Genomic DNA, 15486 nt, shown 5'->3' with positions numbered 1-15486 from the left:
CGTATTTCGGTCGGCTTATTATTTGAAAGCTTTTGTTTCGTTTTGGTTAGAAAAAGCTTGCCAAACCATACAAAAAGGGAACAAATGTCATTGAAGAACTCTCTTGAGTGACAACTTCTCATGGGCATTTTGCTTTCATTTCAACTGTGAAACTTTTTTTGATAAACTTAAGTTGACTGTTGCAGATTAAAAATGCATGTTTCTCAAATTTGTCTCTCTTTTTTTAATCTAAACTGCTTCGGTCAAAGAGCAAAGAAATATTTTTGTCACAAATGCTGATGTAAAGGCCTGATGATTCAGGTTCTCAACCATTTGCTTATTTTATACGTCAAGAGATAAAGTTCTAATACGAATAAATTAAAATGAACAGATGTCTTTAAAATATACTATATTTCGTAACTGATCATTTTCACATCAGTCTTCAGAAATTTCTCGGTGATTATCACGTAAAAGGCCTTCTTGCCGGAAAATGAAAACCTGGTATTGGATTCTTGGCTGGTCTCTTTCCATCCTGACCATAACTGGAAATGGATTTATTATCTTCCTTGTTTGCAGCAAACGCCAGCTTCGCACCAAAACCAACGCGTTTATCGTTTCACTCGCAGTGGCGGATTTCTGTGTCGGGATGAGCGTTGTTCCACCAATGTTTTTCTGTGAGATGGCAACCGGCTGCGACCCACAATCTTACTGGATATCTACTGTAAGGTGGCTGTTCGGGTACGCGTCAGTGACGAACTTGTGCAGTTTAGTATTGGATCGCTACATTGCTGTTGTCAAGCCTCTAAAATACTTGACTTTTATGACGCGTCGCCGTGTTATTCAAATGGTTTCCTTGTCTTAGGGAATCCAAGTTCTCTTAAGAATGTTTTCCGCACTTAGCTGGTTTTATTTTAAAATATCTTATTTCCTTTGGATAATTGTGATATTTTTTGAGTCCTTGCCATGTTTAATTTTGATATTCTGCTTTGCATCAATGTTACATGTTGTTTATAAGCACGATCGTGCTGCCCGCATCACAGCACAACAGTTACGTTTCAACCATCATGTTTTGTTCAAACCTCAGGAGAAATCTGCAGTCAAACTTATGGCAGTTGTTATTGGCTTGTTTTTACTGTGTTACGGAATCTATATTCGTTGTAGTTTTGCAAGAATTTTTCATGATCGCAAACCATGTAATGACGAGGAATATAAAATACCTCTTTTAATTTTAAACTCCGCCATTAATCCTGTAGCTTACGCTTTCTACAAGAGGGACATAAAGAAGGAAATTAAGAGGACATATGCACAAATTTCAAACAAAAATGAAAATTCTTGGCAAGAGCCCTGTAATGGATTTCGCTCATACTCTTACCATGGGTAGGCCTTAATATAAAATAAATCACAGTATACTTTGTTTGGCTAAATATCGATTTGTTTTCGAGAAAATCGATAATTCTAAAATCCAGCAAAATTGACGCATTCGGAGCTCAAAATTTATGCCGAGTTTGTTAGCTTCGCGTCGAAAAATAAAGCACTCTGGAAGAAAAATACCTATTTAATATCGAAGAATAACATCAAATTAGTACGTCGAAAGCAATTTCTGCTCTTAAAGTCCTTTTATTTACAAAATATAATTAAGTTTATTCGACACACTTTTGATTTAATTCAAAATAGGTCAAACTTATCGCTTTATTTAAGTATGAGCGAAGCGAAATAAATGGCCGAAAATTTGGTATTAGACAGATAAATGATTGTTCTTTTTGATACTAAAAGGATTTCCTGGAGAAATGATTTAGTGCGATGCTTTCAGATCTCAAAGTTGCTTAAAATTCGTTAATTTAACCGACCGTGACATTGTTATCAACATTATGTAAACATTCCACGCAAAGGTTGATTTTCCCCATGTGAACTTCAACTGAGTAAAATAAAAACATAGACTTGCTTACCGTGGTGTTCGCTGATACATTGTAAATCCTGTTTTCCTCATTTACGACAAAACCTAAGCCCTCGGCGAAGCTGTTATCCAATTTTCTTGACGCGCCATTTGTAACTGATTTCCACGTCTTGAAGTGACAGTTCTTTTCCATACATTCTTGAAAACTGTCCTGAGTCTTAACTGATCAGTGTAAACAGGAATACGAAGTACTTTGCTTTAAATCAACTTAAAGCTTAGCAGCAGTGGTAGATAAATCGATACGGCCGGCGAATCTTCGTTTCGAAAACCGCCATTTGAGATTTGTCGGCCCTTTGTCCTGCGGTATGCAGATAATTAATTCACACTTGAGTAACTTCCGGCACATGAAATCGACAACCACCGTGACCAGAAAGCACCCTGCTTTTTGGTGATTGGTTGAGGCACTATTTTTATCATTTTAACATAAGCTCTCAATGAAAAACTTTTGGGCTGAGAGAGTTGTTAAATGGTTGTTAAATGGTTGCATGAAAGCGCTTTTAACTTCCGGGTCGAAAGTTCTTCTGTTGCGTTGCTTCGCTTTGCTGCATATTTTTTATCCAGTTCTTACCCTTGTTCAAATTCTTGATTAGGCTAAGGCAAAACAGTTGTAGAGTCAACTCTCCCTTATTGAAGATCTCTATAAGACGGACACCTGGTGTTAGTCCTGTCCTTGCCGTTTTTCAGTCATTTTTATACTCTAACCAGCTAGGCTACGTTTACACGGGACCGGACCGGAGCCGTTCCGAACTGGACCGGACCGGATCGGCCTCTGTTTACACGGAAGCGTTTGGCACCGATCCATGTGTTTACACAGGACGGTTCTGGAACCGGTCCGGAACGGTTCCATAACTTGACCTGCAAAATAGCAGGTCCAGTTTTGGTTCCGTCCCGCACCGGTTCCAGAACGGCCCCGTGTAAACAGAAGGCCTATCCTATCCGTGTAATTAGATCCTATCCGAAAATCGGACCGAAACGTTCCGGACAGTAGCAGTGGTTGATAAATCGATTCGGCCGGCAAATCATCTTTTCGAAAACTGAGATTTGTCGGCCCTTTGTCATGCGGTGTGCAGATAATGTATTTCACACTTGCGTAACTTCCGGCACATGAAATCGACAACCGCCGTGACCAGATCCCAGATAGCACCCTGCGTTTTGGTATAGTATTGGTTGAGGCACCATATTATTGCTATATTAATATAAGCTCTAAATGAAAAACTTTTGGGCTGAACATGTAATTAAGTTTCACTTTAGGTAGCTACCGTTTGTGAAAGTTGCTAAATAGTTGCATGACAGCGCTTTTAACTCCCGGGTCTAAGGTTCTTCTGTTGCGTTGCTTCGCTTTATAGTTTTTTTTTTTGTTCTTACCTTTGTCCAAGTTCTTGATTAGGTCAAGGCAAAACAGGTGAAAGCAAAATCTAAGATGTTATCGTTGGATCCGTCTTCCGTGAATGTTAAAAAATATGACCATGTATATATTCTGTTGGGGTCCGGCGTAAACAAGGGAAGGTGCCCCCGCCAGAGCTTGCGGGGAGGGACAAGCGCCTCGCCTGTTTTTAAACCTGTTTTCCGGTGTGTTTTTGAGTTGATTTGGAAGCTATTAGGAGAAAACGGTTTAAGTTTCAAATATTATCCGCAGTCTATTCCTTCATAAATAAGACGGTTATAATAATACGACTCAAGTTTCCAAACAACAAGAGATATAAAGTAATAACTTTATAATCACCTTAATTCTCAATTCAATAGGCGAACTTTATTAGGAAGGAGTTGTCGAAGCTGGGGTATTCCCCAAAAACGGCTCTGTGCCGTCCAATGAGGTCGTGGTTTTGGGTTCCCGATCTAAAACGGGATTTTCAATATCAGACGATATCTAGAACGAGATATGGTATTTTGAACACACAAAAGTTCCAAAATATCAGCAGCCAAAACGGGGTGACTTGTTTCTAGAACGCGGTATCTTTTGAATGCAAGTTCTTTCTAACTGAATACCAGAGGCCCTTCCAATTACGCTGGTAAAAAGGGAATGTTATGCTTCTAACAATGCTTGTTTTTTGTCCGATATAATGCTCAACTGTAATTATGCTCATTTTTTTTTAATAATGCTACTTTGGTATAAATGCTTTGTTGTACTTTGCAGAAATAAATACAAAATATGGCATCACGTCAGAAGTCCATAACAAACTTCTGATTACGTGTACTTTTCTTAATTTTTACACCAATAATTTTTTATACAGTCATAAATGTTCAGCGTTTTATTATAAATTGTTTACCGTGACTGGTATTACAACTGCATATACATGATATATGGTCCCTTTTTTCCCCACCCCTTCCCCACCTTTCCTTCCCGCTTTTATTTCGCCCAATCCTCCACAGGAGAAAGAAGGAGAGCTTGTTTACAGGCTAGACTACACAGCGGTATATATATTTTTAACTGACATTCACGGGAGACGGATCCAACGACGCCATCTAAGGCTTTGTGTACAGCCAACTCTCTCTGAAACGGGTACCTTCGGGACCGGCTCCAACTCAGTTCGTCTAAAAGAGATCTCCGTCTTATAGGGATTTTAACGTCGTTTCAAATTTTCCACTGAAGAAGGGACAAGAATTTGAACAAGGGTAAGAACTGGATAAAAAATATGAAACAAAGCGAAGCAACGCAACAGAAGAACTTTCCACCCGGATTTCATGCAACCATTTAACAACTCTCTCGAAGGGTGGCTAACTGAAGTGAAACTTTATTACAAGTTCAGCCCAAAAGTTCTTCATTGAGAGCTTATGTTAAAATGATAAAAATAGTGCCTCGACCAATATTTCGAAAAGGAGGGTGCTATCTGGTCACGGTGGTTGTCGATTTCATGTGCCGGAAGTTACTCAAGTGTGAATTAATTATCTGCATACCGCAGGACAAAGGGCCGACAAATCTCAAATGGCGGTTTTCGAAACGAAGATTCGCCGGCCGTATCGATTTATCTACCACTGCTGCTAAGCTTTAAGTTGATTTAAAGCAAAGTACTTCGTATTCCTGTTTACACTGATCAGTTAAGACTCAGGACTGTTTTCAAGAATGCATGGAAAAGAACTGTCACTTCAAGACGTGGAAATCAGTTACAAATGGCGCGTCAAGAAAATTGGATAACAGCTTCGCCGAGGGCTTAGGTTTTGTCGTAAATGAGGAAAACAGGATTTACAACATATCAGCGAACACCACGGTAAGCAAGTCTATGTTTTTATTTTACTCAGTTGAAGTTCACATGGGGAAAATTAACCTTTGCGTGGAATGTTTACATAATGTTGATAAGATCAACAATGTCACGGTCGGTTAAATTAACGAATTTTAAGCAACTTTGAGATCTGAAAGCATCGCACTAAATCATTTCTCCAGGAAATCCTTTTAGTATCAAAAAGAACAATCATTTATCTGTCTAACACCAAATTTTCGGCCATTTATTTCGCTTCGCTCATACTTAAATAAAGCGATAAGTTTGACCTATTTTGAATTAAATCAAAAGTGTGTCGAATAAACGTAATTATATTTTGTAAATAAAAGGACTTTAAGAGCAGAAATTGCTTTCGACGTACTAATTTGATGTTATTCTTCGATATTAAATAGGTACTTTTCTTCCTGAGTGCTTTATTTTTCGACGCGAAGCTAACAAACTCGGCATAAATTTTGAGCTCCGAATGCGTCAATTTTGCTGGATTTTAGAATTATCGATTTTCTCGAAAACAAATCGATATTTAGCCAAACAAAGTATACTGTGATTTATTTTATATTAAGGCCTACCCATGGTAAGAGTATGAGCGAAATCCATTTAAGGACTCTTACCGACATATGTTTGACCGTAGGAAACCTGTGCTCTTAAAAGATGTATTAGTTGTGTCATCGGAAAAAAGCGAAACAAAATTGAATCTGTTTATGAAAACAATTGTTTTACTCTAGAAAGCTAGACTTTGTGAATACTATGTTTCTAGTTCTTTATTATTAGTTTTAAACAACGAAATAAAAAGGCGTAAATTAAAAGACGTGCCCGTTGTATCAACGTGAGAAATTTAACAAACTTTAAAATCCTGCTAAGTAGACATTTTTAACTTTCGAAAGCTATACTTTATAACAAGGAGTGATCTTCTAGCGAAATTAAACAGGAATTGTTATTTGTTGTGAGTATAATATTTCTGAACATAATTAATAATTAAAAGGATCTTGAAAGGAAGAGAAAATGCGGCGGTGAAATCATTTTCGTTTGTTTTTGAGTAAAAATAATTAACCAATTATTAAACGATATTTGGGGTGGAACCCTGAACTTAAGAAATTGAAGCCATTGTAAAATTTAAATGCACTTAATGTATTTTTTAGGTACTTGTTGTCGAAATTAACTCCGTTAGGAACACTGAAATGGGGCTTTTGGTTCTTTGAAGAGGGCTGTTTTGTGTCAAGGGTTTGTGTCTTTTGTATTAATATAGAGAAAATAAAAGCGTGGTTGTAAAATAGAATGCCTGTTCAGTTTTTGTTGAGGCTGCACGATCAATATGGCAATATGCCCGTTCTGTTTTCCTAAAGCGACACCAGGTGATGTGCAAATAACTAAAACTGACTAACGTTTCCTGCGAAAAACAAACTTGTCAGGAACATAATGCACTTTAAGCATAAATAAGTGACTGGCTATTAGCGAAACTGACAATCTAATTAAAATTGGCTACGCAAGCGCGGTCTAATTTTCGGCACGCTGCCCTGGGAGTGCGCGCAAGTTGAATTGCCGAAACCCAAACCAAAACTATAAATAAACTACTTCAACTGAACTTTTTGTTGAATAGGTTGGTCTCTGGGTTATGCTATGCTTGGTTTCCATCGGCTTTTTATAATTAGCTTGGGGCTTCGCCCTCGCCATTTATCAGCCTATAGAAACCTCGAGCTTTTCGTGTTATTGTTAAATAACCTACTTGCAGCTTCCGTTCTAGAAATGGTGATCAACGTGCTTTGTTTGGTAGTTTTTAAGATCATTTAACTGACATTATCGCGCAAGTTAGTAGTTTTAACAATAGCCTGGCAATTCTGACAACAAACTTCAAAGATATGAAGAAGAAACCATATGCAAAACAACGTCAAGGTGGTTGATTGACATTTGATTGGTCGAGACGATCGCAAAACAAACACAACACATTAAAATGTCAGTCAAAATCTACATCAAAAGGCTATCGCACGTTCTGGGCTAATTACACCGCTGAATGTTTAAAAGCTTTAGACACCTTTATTTTCTACCAGACCATTTACCTGTATTTCTTCTTGAATTCCTCTTTTTGACTTAAATAGATAACAAATGTTAGAGAATTTTACTGTTGTGCTATTTAGGTCAGCTGGATGAATGTAAGTGAAAATTGTTTAAAGGTTTTGAAAGTTGTTTTTGGGGGGAATACATATCTTACTCGTTTACGTTTTATTTCTTGTTTGAAAATCAACAATAATAACTTGCGTCATTAAAGATGAAAAGCAAACAGGCCGGTCATTGTTTAGTCTCCTTCCAAAAATAACGGCTGCGGAGGAGACATGCATGTCTTTGTTTAGATAAGTATGTGTTTTTAGTCTGTTAACCAGCAGACCCCCTCCTTTCGCAGCTTTCTTTTCGTCGAGCGCGTGGGCGAAAGAAAAACAGAAATCTCCAATGAGTGATAACAAACTGAAAATGGAACAGGAATGGTTTAATTGCAAAAGTGCAAATATCGACAGAATACACGGAATGTTTTAGAACCTTTGACACCTACACATTTAGCTTTAACAAGGCTCATCTCTCAGACCATTTCATTTGTGCTCGAATTCGTTTTTTTTTTTTCATAAAAAATAAAAACAATATAAAAGGATTTCACCGTTGTGTTTGTCTAAGACATCTGGAGGATTGTGAGAGAGAATTTGCTAAATGGTTTGGAAGTTATTACTTGGGAGAAAACACATATTAATCTTAAGCGTTTGCTTCCTTGTTTTTTTTTTTTTTTTTTTTGCACGTCAAGGTAACTGTGTGAAAATTACCCTGAAATAGAATGACACCTCGAAAAATAGTATACTCTAAGGTAGAAAAGCACCAAAGAGTGAAAAAGAAACTGAAGATGAAACAAGAATGGTTTAGTTGCAAAAGTGAAGATACCGAAAGATAATTGACGCCACGAGATATAAAAAAGCAAAGAGGCCGATCTCTTTTTACGTCAATGCTGTTAGTCTGCTAACAAATATTTTGTTGGCGTCGAAATCGCGGACGATTTGTTCTTCTTCTAGTGTGAAATCGCCTATTGGGTAGAAAGCCCTTAGATTGCTCTACAAGATGGCTAATTTGTATAGGCTATGACGTCATATAATGTCATTAGTTCCGCCGTCTTGGATTTCACAACTTTCGAAGAAAGTCAGAAGATAACAAAAATCAAGCCAAAATATAATGGAAAGTAAAATCATACGAATTTTGCAATTTTGTTAAAGGAAACTGGAAAAATTTGAGAAAAAAACAAAAATCATGAGCACACAATTGACATATCAAAAAGTCCGTTTATTATTGAACAGCATTTTAAAGTAAATGTTGCAGGTTAAATCCCATTTTCAGAATTAATAATCTAAACTGCTCGAGTCAATAAACAAAGAGTTATACATCACGTATACCGATCTGAAGGCTAATGATTTAGGTTTTTAATCATGTGATCATCTACCGTAATTGTCTCGTAATGGTTTAGGCATTCCTGTCTTGCGCATACTACACCAATAATGCTAAAGAGTAACTTTTAGCACACATTCGTTTAGGTTTTTCTGATGAATAGATTGAGGCCTCTGTGACGACAAAATTATTTTCTACGGCAACGTCAAAGGAGGTCACCTTACCTTGTTCAAAACTTTAAAAATACTCCGTGAAAGATTTTGTTTATGTTTTCGTTTGATCAAAAGATAGGCAAGCAGCAAGCAAACCACCCTCCGGAAAATGGAAGCTTGATTTAATTCTTGACGGGTATCTTTCCATTCTAGGTCCCTTCAATAACTTAATACATGACAACGTAACTTCACTGAGTCCAACAATTGTTTTAACTTTCAAGCGAGTGATGTAAATTACTAAGGAAAGGCTACATATAAATTTCAACCAAAAAAAATTATTGATAAAGCGAAGGAAATAAGAAAATACAATAAAATACAATAAACTAAAATTTAAGTTATACAACAACCTTTGGGTTGCGAAGTTGTATTAATAAACTATCAATCCAAAAAAAAGGACCGTAAAACCAAAAATTACATAACGAAGCGAAAAAAAAATTAACATACTCGTGTCAAAACTTGAAAACATGCAATGAACATAAAAATAGCCGCAATGATTATTGTCATTATCATTGTCATTATCAATGTCATATTGGCTGTGTCACATCAACGCCGCTTACTACAGTAAGTTCTCGTTAGACTTGTTCTAGTTATATGACGTCAGACTTGTTATATTAGTGCGTGCGGTCGACTTTGCGATCATATTAATATAACGCTGTTAACTACAGTTAATTAGCCTTAGTTAGCCTTAGGATGACATCAGACTTAAAAGTAGTCTGAAAGAAGTATCACCAATTTTGATGGCCCAGTCAGATTAGGGCTGCACGGAGCGTCAAATTCCCCACTCTTGATGATTTTTGGAAAAAGAATAACCTACATCAAACGAGAGAAAACTCCATTAAATATCTCCTGTCCTTGACTGCAACCCATACTGAAGATGTTTTTTCTTTCCTTTTTTTAACAAATCATTATTCATAAGCAGTCACACTCGGGCTGTGCATTATGATATTGGCTTGCTGACAATTCGACTGATTAAAAGCCTAAACTGCTATTTACTGCAAATTTATATAATTTAATTGCAATAATTTACGGGTTCGCTCAACGAGCCTAGGAGTTTATTCTTAATTGTTTCGGTCAAAAAGCAAAGGAATATTGGATGTCACCAATACCGTGGGAAGACTTAATGATTCAGGTTTTTAACCACGTGCTATAATTGGCTTATTTTACATCGTCAAGAGAGCAACCTTTAATATCAATTAAATAAGATGGCAGATGTCTTTTAAATATATTCGTAAATGATAATTTTCATATCAGTGTTTTGAAATTTCTCGGTGATAAGCAAGTATAGTAAAACACCTTCCTGCCGGAAAATGGAAGCCTGGTTTTGGATTCTTGGCTGGTCTCTTTCCATCCTGACCATAACTGGAAATGGATTTATTATCTTCCTTGTTTGCAGAAAACGCCAGCTTCGCACCAAAACCAACGCGTTTATCGTTTCACTCGCGGTGGCGGATTTCTGTGTCGGGATGAGCGTTGTTCCTTCAATGTTCTTCTGCGAGATGGCAACTGGCTGCAACCCACAATCTTACTGGTACTTGGTAATTTCTGTAAGGTTACTGTTCGGGTACGCGTCAGTGACGAACTTGTGCAGTTTAGTACTAGATCGCTACATTGCTGTTGTCAAGCCTCTGAAATACGTGACTTTTATGACGCACTGCCGTGTTATTCAAATGGTTTCCTTATCATGGGGAATACCAGTTCTCTTAAGAATCACTTCTATACTTGCCTGGTATATTTTTAAGGCATCTCTTTTGTCTTGGATGTCTTTGACAGTTTTCGAGTTTGTACCATGTTTAATTGTGATATTCTTCTTTGCATCCATGTTACATGTTGTTTATAAGCACGGCCGTGCTGCCCGCATCACAGCAAAACAATTACGTTTCAACCATCGCGTTTTGTTCAAACCTCAAGAGAAATCCGCGATCAAAATAATGGCAATTGTTATCGGCTTGTTTCTGTTGTGTTACGGATTTTATATTCGCTGTACTTTTGTATACTTTTTTAATGGCCGCAAACCATGTAATGACGAGCAATATAAAATACCTCTTCTAGTTTTAAACTCCGCCATTAATCCTGTAGCTTACGCTTTTTACAAGAGGGACATAAAGAAGGAGATGAAAAGACGTATTTGTTGTGTCTTCGTAAAACAGCGAAACAAAGTTCATCCTGTTAATGAAGACAACTGTTTTACTCTACAAAGCTAGACTTCGTATAAAAGAGAATTTTTCTAGTTCGTTAGAACTTTTACTTGTAAACAGAAATTTTACAACAATTTAGAAAATTATGCGTTCTTCGTCTTAAAGGATGTCTTTGAAATTAACTTAGAAAGAAACGGTTGAAATGAGTCTTAATGTTGATTGAAAAAAGCCACCATGACAAGGATTTGTATAATGTATTCTGTCTTAATATAAAAGGAAAATAAATGCGTGTTATAAAATATTGATGGTGCTTGAGTTAGTTGCTTTGTTGAACGAAACTTGTTTCAGCTAGCCACAAGATTATAAAATTATTTGCCTAGTATATTTATGATCATTGTACTGACTTTTTATGATTCCGCAGTACCGCACTTGTTAACTGATATTAGTTTTCTGAATAGCTTGGTCATGCTGCTAGCAATTAACTATAGAAGATATTGAAAAAGAAGCTGCTTTTGCAAAACAACTCCATCCAAGGTGGCTAAAAGTTATTTGATTGGTCAAAGAGATCGGAAAATCGGCACAAATGAATGAAAATGGTAATCAAATGCTACATCAAGTGGCTGTCGTTCTGGGCTAATAACACATAATGTTTGTTAAAAAGCTTTGGACTCCGAAAATTATGCACCAGCCGCATCCACGCCAATTTGTTTGGGTTTGACTTTGGTTAAAAATTAAAATATATCAAAACAATGAGATTGAGAATTTTACCGTTGTGCTACTGTCGTACGTACGTTAACTAGCCTGAATTTAACTGGCTTAACAGGTGTAAAATAAAGGGGTTTTTTGTAAAATAAAGGTGGATTTCCACTGTCGCTGGTATTGTATTTATATTCCATATTGTTCTAAGACGTCTAAGATATTTGGAGGCTTTAAGAGGCAATTTTTTTTAAATCCGCCCTCTCAAATTTCTCGTAAAAAATAATTTTGCTTGAAACTCTGGCAACTGAAAGACTTAACCGAGGCTAGACCTTAAACAGATATAGTTTAATTCAAAATAATTTTCTGGCCGCGTTAGAATCCATTAACTGAAATATTTTGCCCGTTCGGTCCCGCCGCAACGTCTGGAAAATTAGAAAAATAGGCATTTTTCGAGCCGCTGTAAATATTTCATTCGCATCGAACACCGACAATTATATCAATTTGTTCATAAACATTTCTAGTTTTCTAAGAAAGGAGCAAGTTTTCCCTAGTTTTACCTGGAAATGCGAAATCAACCACTACTGATCGGCATGGAACGAAGGCTGAAAAATGACTTTGATTTAGAATAATAATGAGAACTTAATTGAAATGTCAGGGTAAGTATTTAGCTAACAGAAGCTTATTGGGGACACTCTACTACTTAAGAATACATTAAAATTTACAATGTACAATTAAAAATGCGATATTAAAAATTAATTTTGGACACTCTACTACTTTACAATATGTTAAAATTTACAATGTACAATTTAAAATGCAATAGTTTACTATAAAAAAAATTAGGAAGAATAGATAAGAACAAATATAATATAATACAAGATTGATTAAAAAAAGATAAGGTGTCATGTATCAGATAGTGCATATAAGACAATTGGAACACGCGTCCTAGATGAGAGCAGTGAGGTCTTTATCTCTTATATTCTTTCTAAAGTCACCGATCGTCAGTCTATTTTTGTCAATTTCGCTCAGTCAGGACCAAAGATAAGGACCAAGATATCTAATGGAGTGGTTTCCATAACGAACTGAAGAGAACCGAGGCAGATCGAAGTTTGCGTTTCTACGAGAATAGCCCTTGTTAGAATTTCTGAAAAGTTCCATTATGTAGTCAGGTGCAAGGCCGTTTTTAACTTTGAACATAAGGATCGCGATATCCTGAATACGTCTGTTATGAAGGGAGGGTAGCTTTGCACGGCTTAGAAGAGCATCATAGGTGTCTGTCTTAGCACGCATTCTTGTACTCTTTCAAGCTTGCGCCTGTCAGAAGCTTTGAAGAAGTGCCAAATTGTGTGTCAGTATGTTAAATTAGGGGGTATTGCAGTTATGAATAAGTGGAGCTTAGTCTCACATGAAATAAGATGGCGAAGTCTTGCTAACACACCCACTTTTTGGCTGGCTTTCTTGCATATGTCGCTGACATGATCCCTAAAGCGATGTTTCAATTTCGGGACCTAGCTGATAACTCTACTCTACACAGCCAAAAAGTAAAGTCCTTTATTGGCTAAAATATACAAAATCCCATGTACGTTTTCAGTATTTCAAAAGTTATGGCCGTTTGTATCAGCACATGTGCGAGTAATAACGAGTAATATCAAAATCGAGCTTACTAGAGCAGGGAGCAGGCTTACTAGAGCAGGCTTAGCAGAGCAGGTAATTGTGGTTTTATTCCTTTGGCAAAAAGGCCTTTCTTTCACCACACAAAAATCAGGCGATTTTATTTTTTTATCCAGAACCCGATCGGGCCGTTATTAGAGAGACAGCCTCTTACTGATTCAGGTTTTAAACCATGTGCTATAATTGTTTTTATTTTAATACGTCAAGAGAGTCTTCTTGGAGTCTTCATGCGCAGCCAAAAAATAAAAAATAACAGGTGTTTTTTGCGCAAATGAAGCTTAATATCAGGAACATGTACGTATAACTAATTTCAGCCAGACTGGGCGATTAAACGCTTTGTTTGTTATCTTATATGATTATTATACTGGCTTTTTAAAGCTGCGTCAAGTGACTACCGTTCTAGAGGAATAACCACACTGTTATTTCTTGGGAGAATACATATTTTTATTCGTTATCGTTTTATTCCTTATGTGAAAATCAACAATATATATAAACACTTTTATTATAGCCTTTAAGCTTCATTGTTCGTAGAGGGAACCGTATTAAAATTGCTCTGAAATCGATTGAAACCTCAAAATAATGGTTTGCTAAGGTAGAAAAGAACCGAAAAGGTAACAATAAACAGAAGAGGAACAATGACGGTTTAATTATAAAAAATACAGATAATTTACGCCATTAAAGACGAAAAGCCGATCTTTGTTTATTCGGAGGATTTAACGTAATAACGCGACCAATTTCGGCTAATTCACGGATCACGCACAACCGCTTTCACTCTCTGGGTCAAATTTAGTTATACGGTTTGTGCTAATTGACAATGAATTATAAAGGGACTGTCCAACCAACTAAATGAAATTCTTATTTTTTCCTTTTTCAGTTAGGAACAGGAATTATATATATTGCATAATTATCAGAAAGATATTTTAACCCTATTCAGACCGGGCTTTTTTGGACCTTCTCTGACCGGGGAGGGGGGGGGGAGGCGGCTTCGGAAGCCCCCCCCCCCCCCTATGTAACTTCCAGAATATTTAAGCAATCACAATGAAACTTATAGGATATATTGTATGTCCGAACATCTTTCTTTTGGTATACGTCACGTGGGATGGTGACGTCACATCACGTGACAATTACATCATGATGTCAAAACAGCCGCCCTCTTTGATCCGCGATCTTGGATTTCAATTTTTTTCCAAAATGCCAGAAAACCATCCAAAACTACTGCAAAGTACTTAAAATCAATAAAAATGTGCTTTTAAACCCGTAAAAATGTAAAAATAATTCCAAATTCAGGCTTGAACGGGAAAAGCCTGAATTTTTTTTCAGGCTTGCTTTTCTCAACTGCTTTAGTTGAGTACATCACTGAGATGATCTTTCATTTGCTTAAAATGTATATCCGCAGTACAAATATATAAATTTCATATATTTATTTCATATCAGAAAGAAAGTAGGATAAAAGTCTCAAGTTTCCAAGTCAAGCGAACAAACATGTATTCTCGCCGTGTTTGTCCTGAATACCCGAAACGTTTGATTTTGCGTAAAAAGCGTATTTCTCAGTCGTCGCTATATACAGTGGAACCCCGATATTACGATCTTCGATATAACGATATTCCCGATATAACGATGAATATGTTGTGTCCCGGCAAAAGTAAAATGTATGGGACGGAACCCCGATATAACGATTCCTCGATATAACGATATCATTCTACTGCCCCCTTATAAAAGAAGCTTGACAAACCATACAAAAAATGACATATTGTCATTAAAGAACTTTCCAGAGAAGCAACTCCTCGGGGCATTTCACTCCAACTTCAAACAACTGTTTTCAGCTGTGGAACTTTCTTTTCCTGTTAAACTTTCGTCGACTACTGCACATTAAAAATGTAGTGCAAATTTTTATTTTGCTTCAATCTAAACTGCTTCGATCAAAAAATCAAAGAAAACTTATCAGTTACACCGATGTGAATACTTTATGATTCAGGTTTCCAACATTGTGCTATAACTGTCTTATTTTAATACGAATTAATTACGATGAACAGATGTGTTTAAAATATGTTATATTTCGCAAGTGGTAATTTTCACATCAGTGTTTAGAAGTTTTTGAAGATCAACAAGTAAAACACCTCTGGAAAATGGAAACCTGGTTTTGGATTCTTGGCTGGTCTCTTTCCATCCTGACCATAACTGGAAATGGGTTTATTATCTTCCTTGTTTGCAGC

The 15486-nt window shown here is 36.6% G+C and overlaps 1 protein-coding gene and 1 pseudogene across 1 annotated transcript; both read left to right on the top strand.

Annotated features, from left to right (window-relative positions):
* The first annotated feature begins 439 nt into the window (after positions 1-439).
* LOC144647584 (octopamine receptor beta-2R-like) lies at positions 440-5975 on the top strand (annotated as a pseudogene).
* Positions 5976-9945: 3970 nt separating this feature from the next.
* LOC144651079 (octopamine receptor beta-2R-like) lies at positions 9946-11169 on the top strand. The gene has a single exon (XM_078510956.1). The coding sequence runs from the start codon at positions 10079-10081 to the stop codon at positions 10970-10972; it is 894 nt and encodes a 297-aa protein (XP_078367082.1). The 5' UTR covers positions 9946-10078; the 3' UTR covers positions 10973-11169.
* The last annotated feature ends 4317 nt before the right edge of the window (positions 11170-15486 follow it).

Source organism: Oculina patagonica, chromosome 1 (genome assembly GCF_052425735.1).
Source record: "Oculina patagonica isolate OP01 chromosome 1, crgOcupat, whole genome shotgun sequence".
Classification (NCBI taxonomy): domain Eukaryota; kingdom Metazoa; phylum Cnidaria; class Anthozoa; order Scleractinia; family Oculinidae; genus Oculina; species Oculina patagonica.
This window is presented reverse-complemented; position numbering and strand designations above follow the sequence as displayed.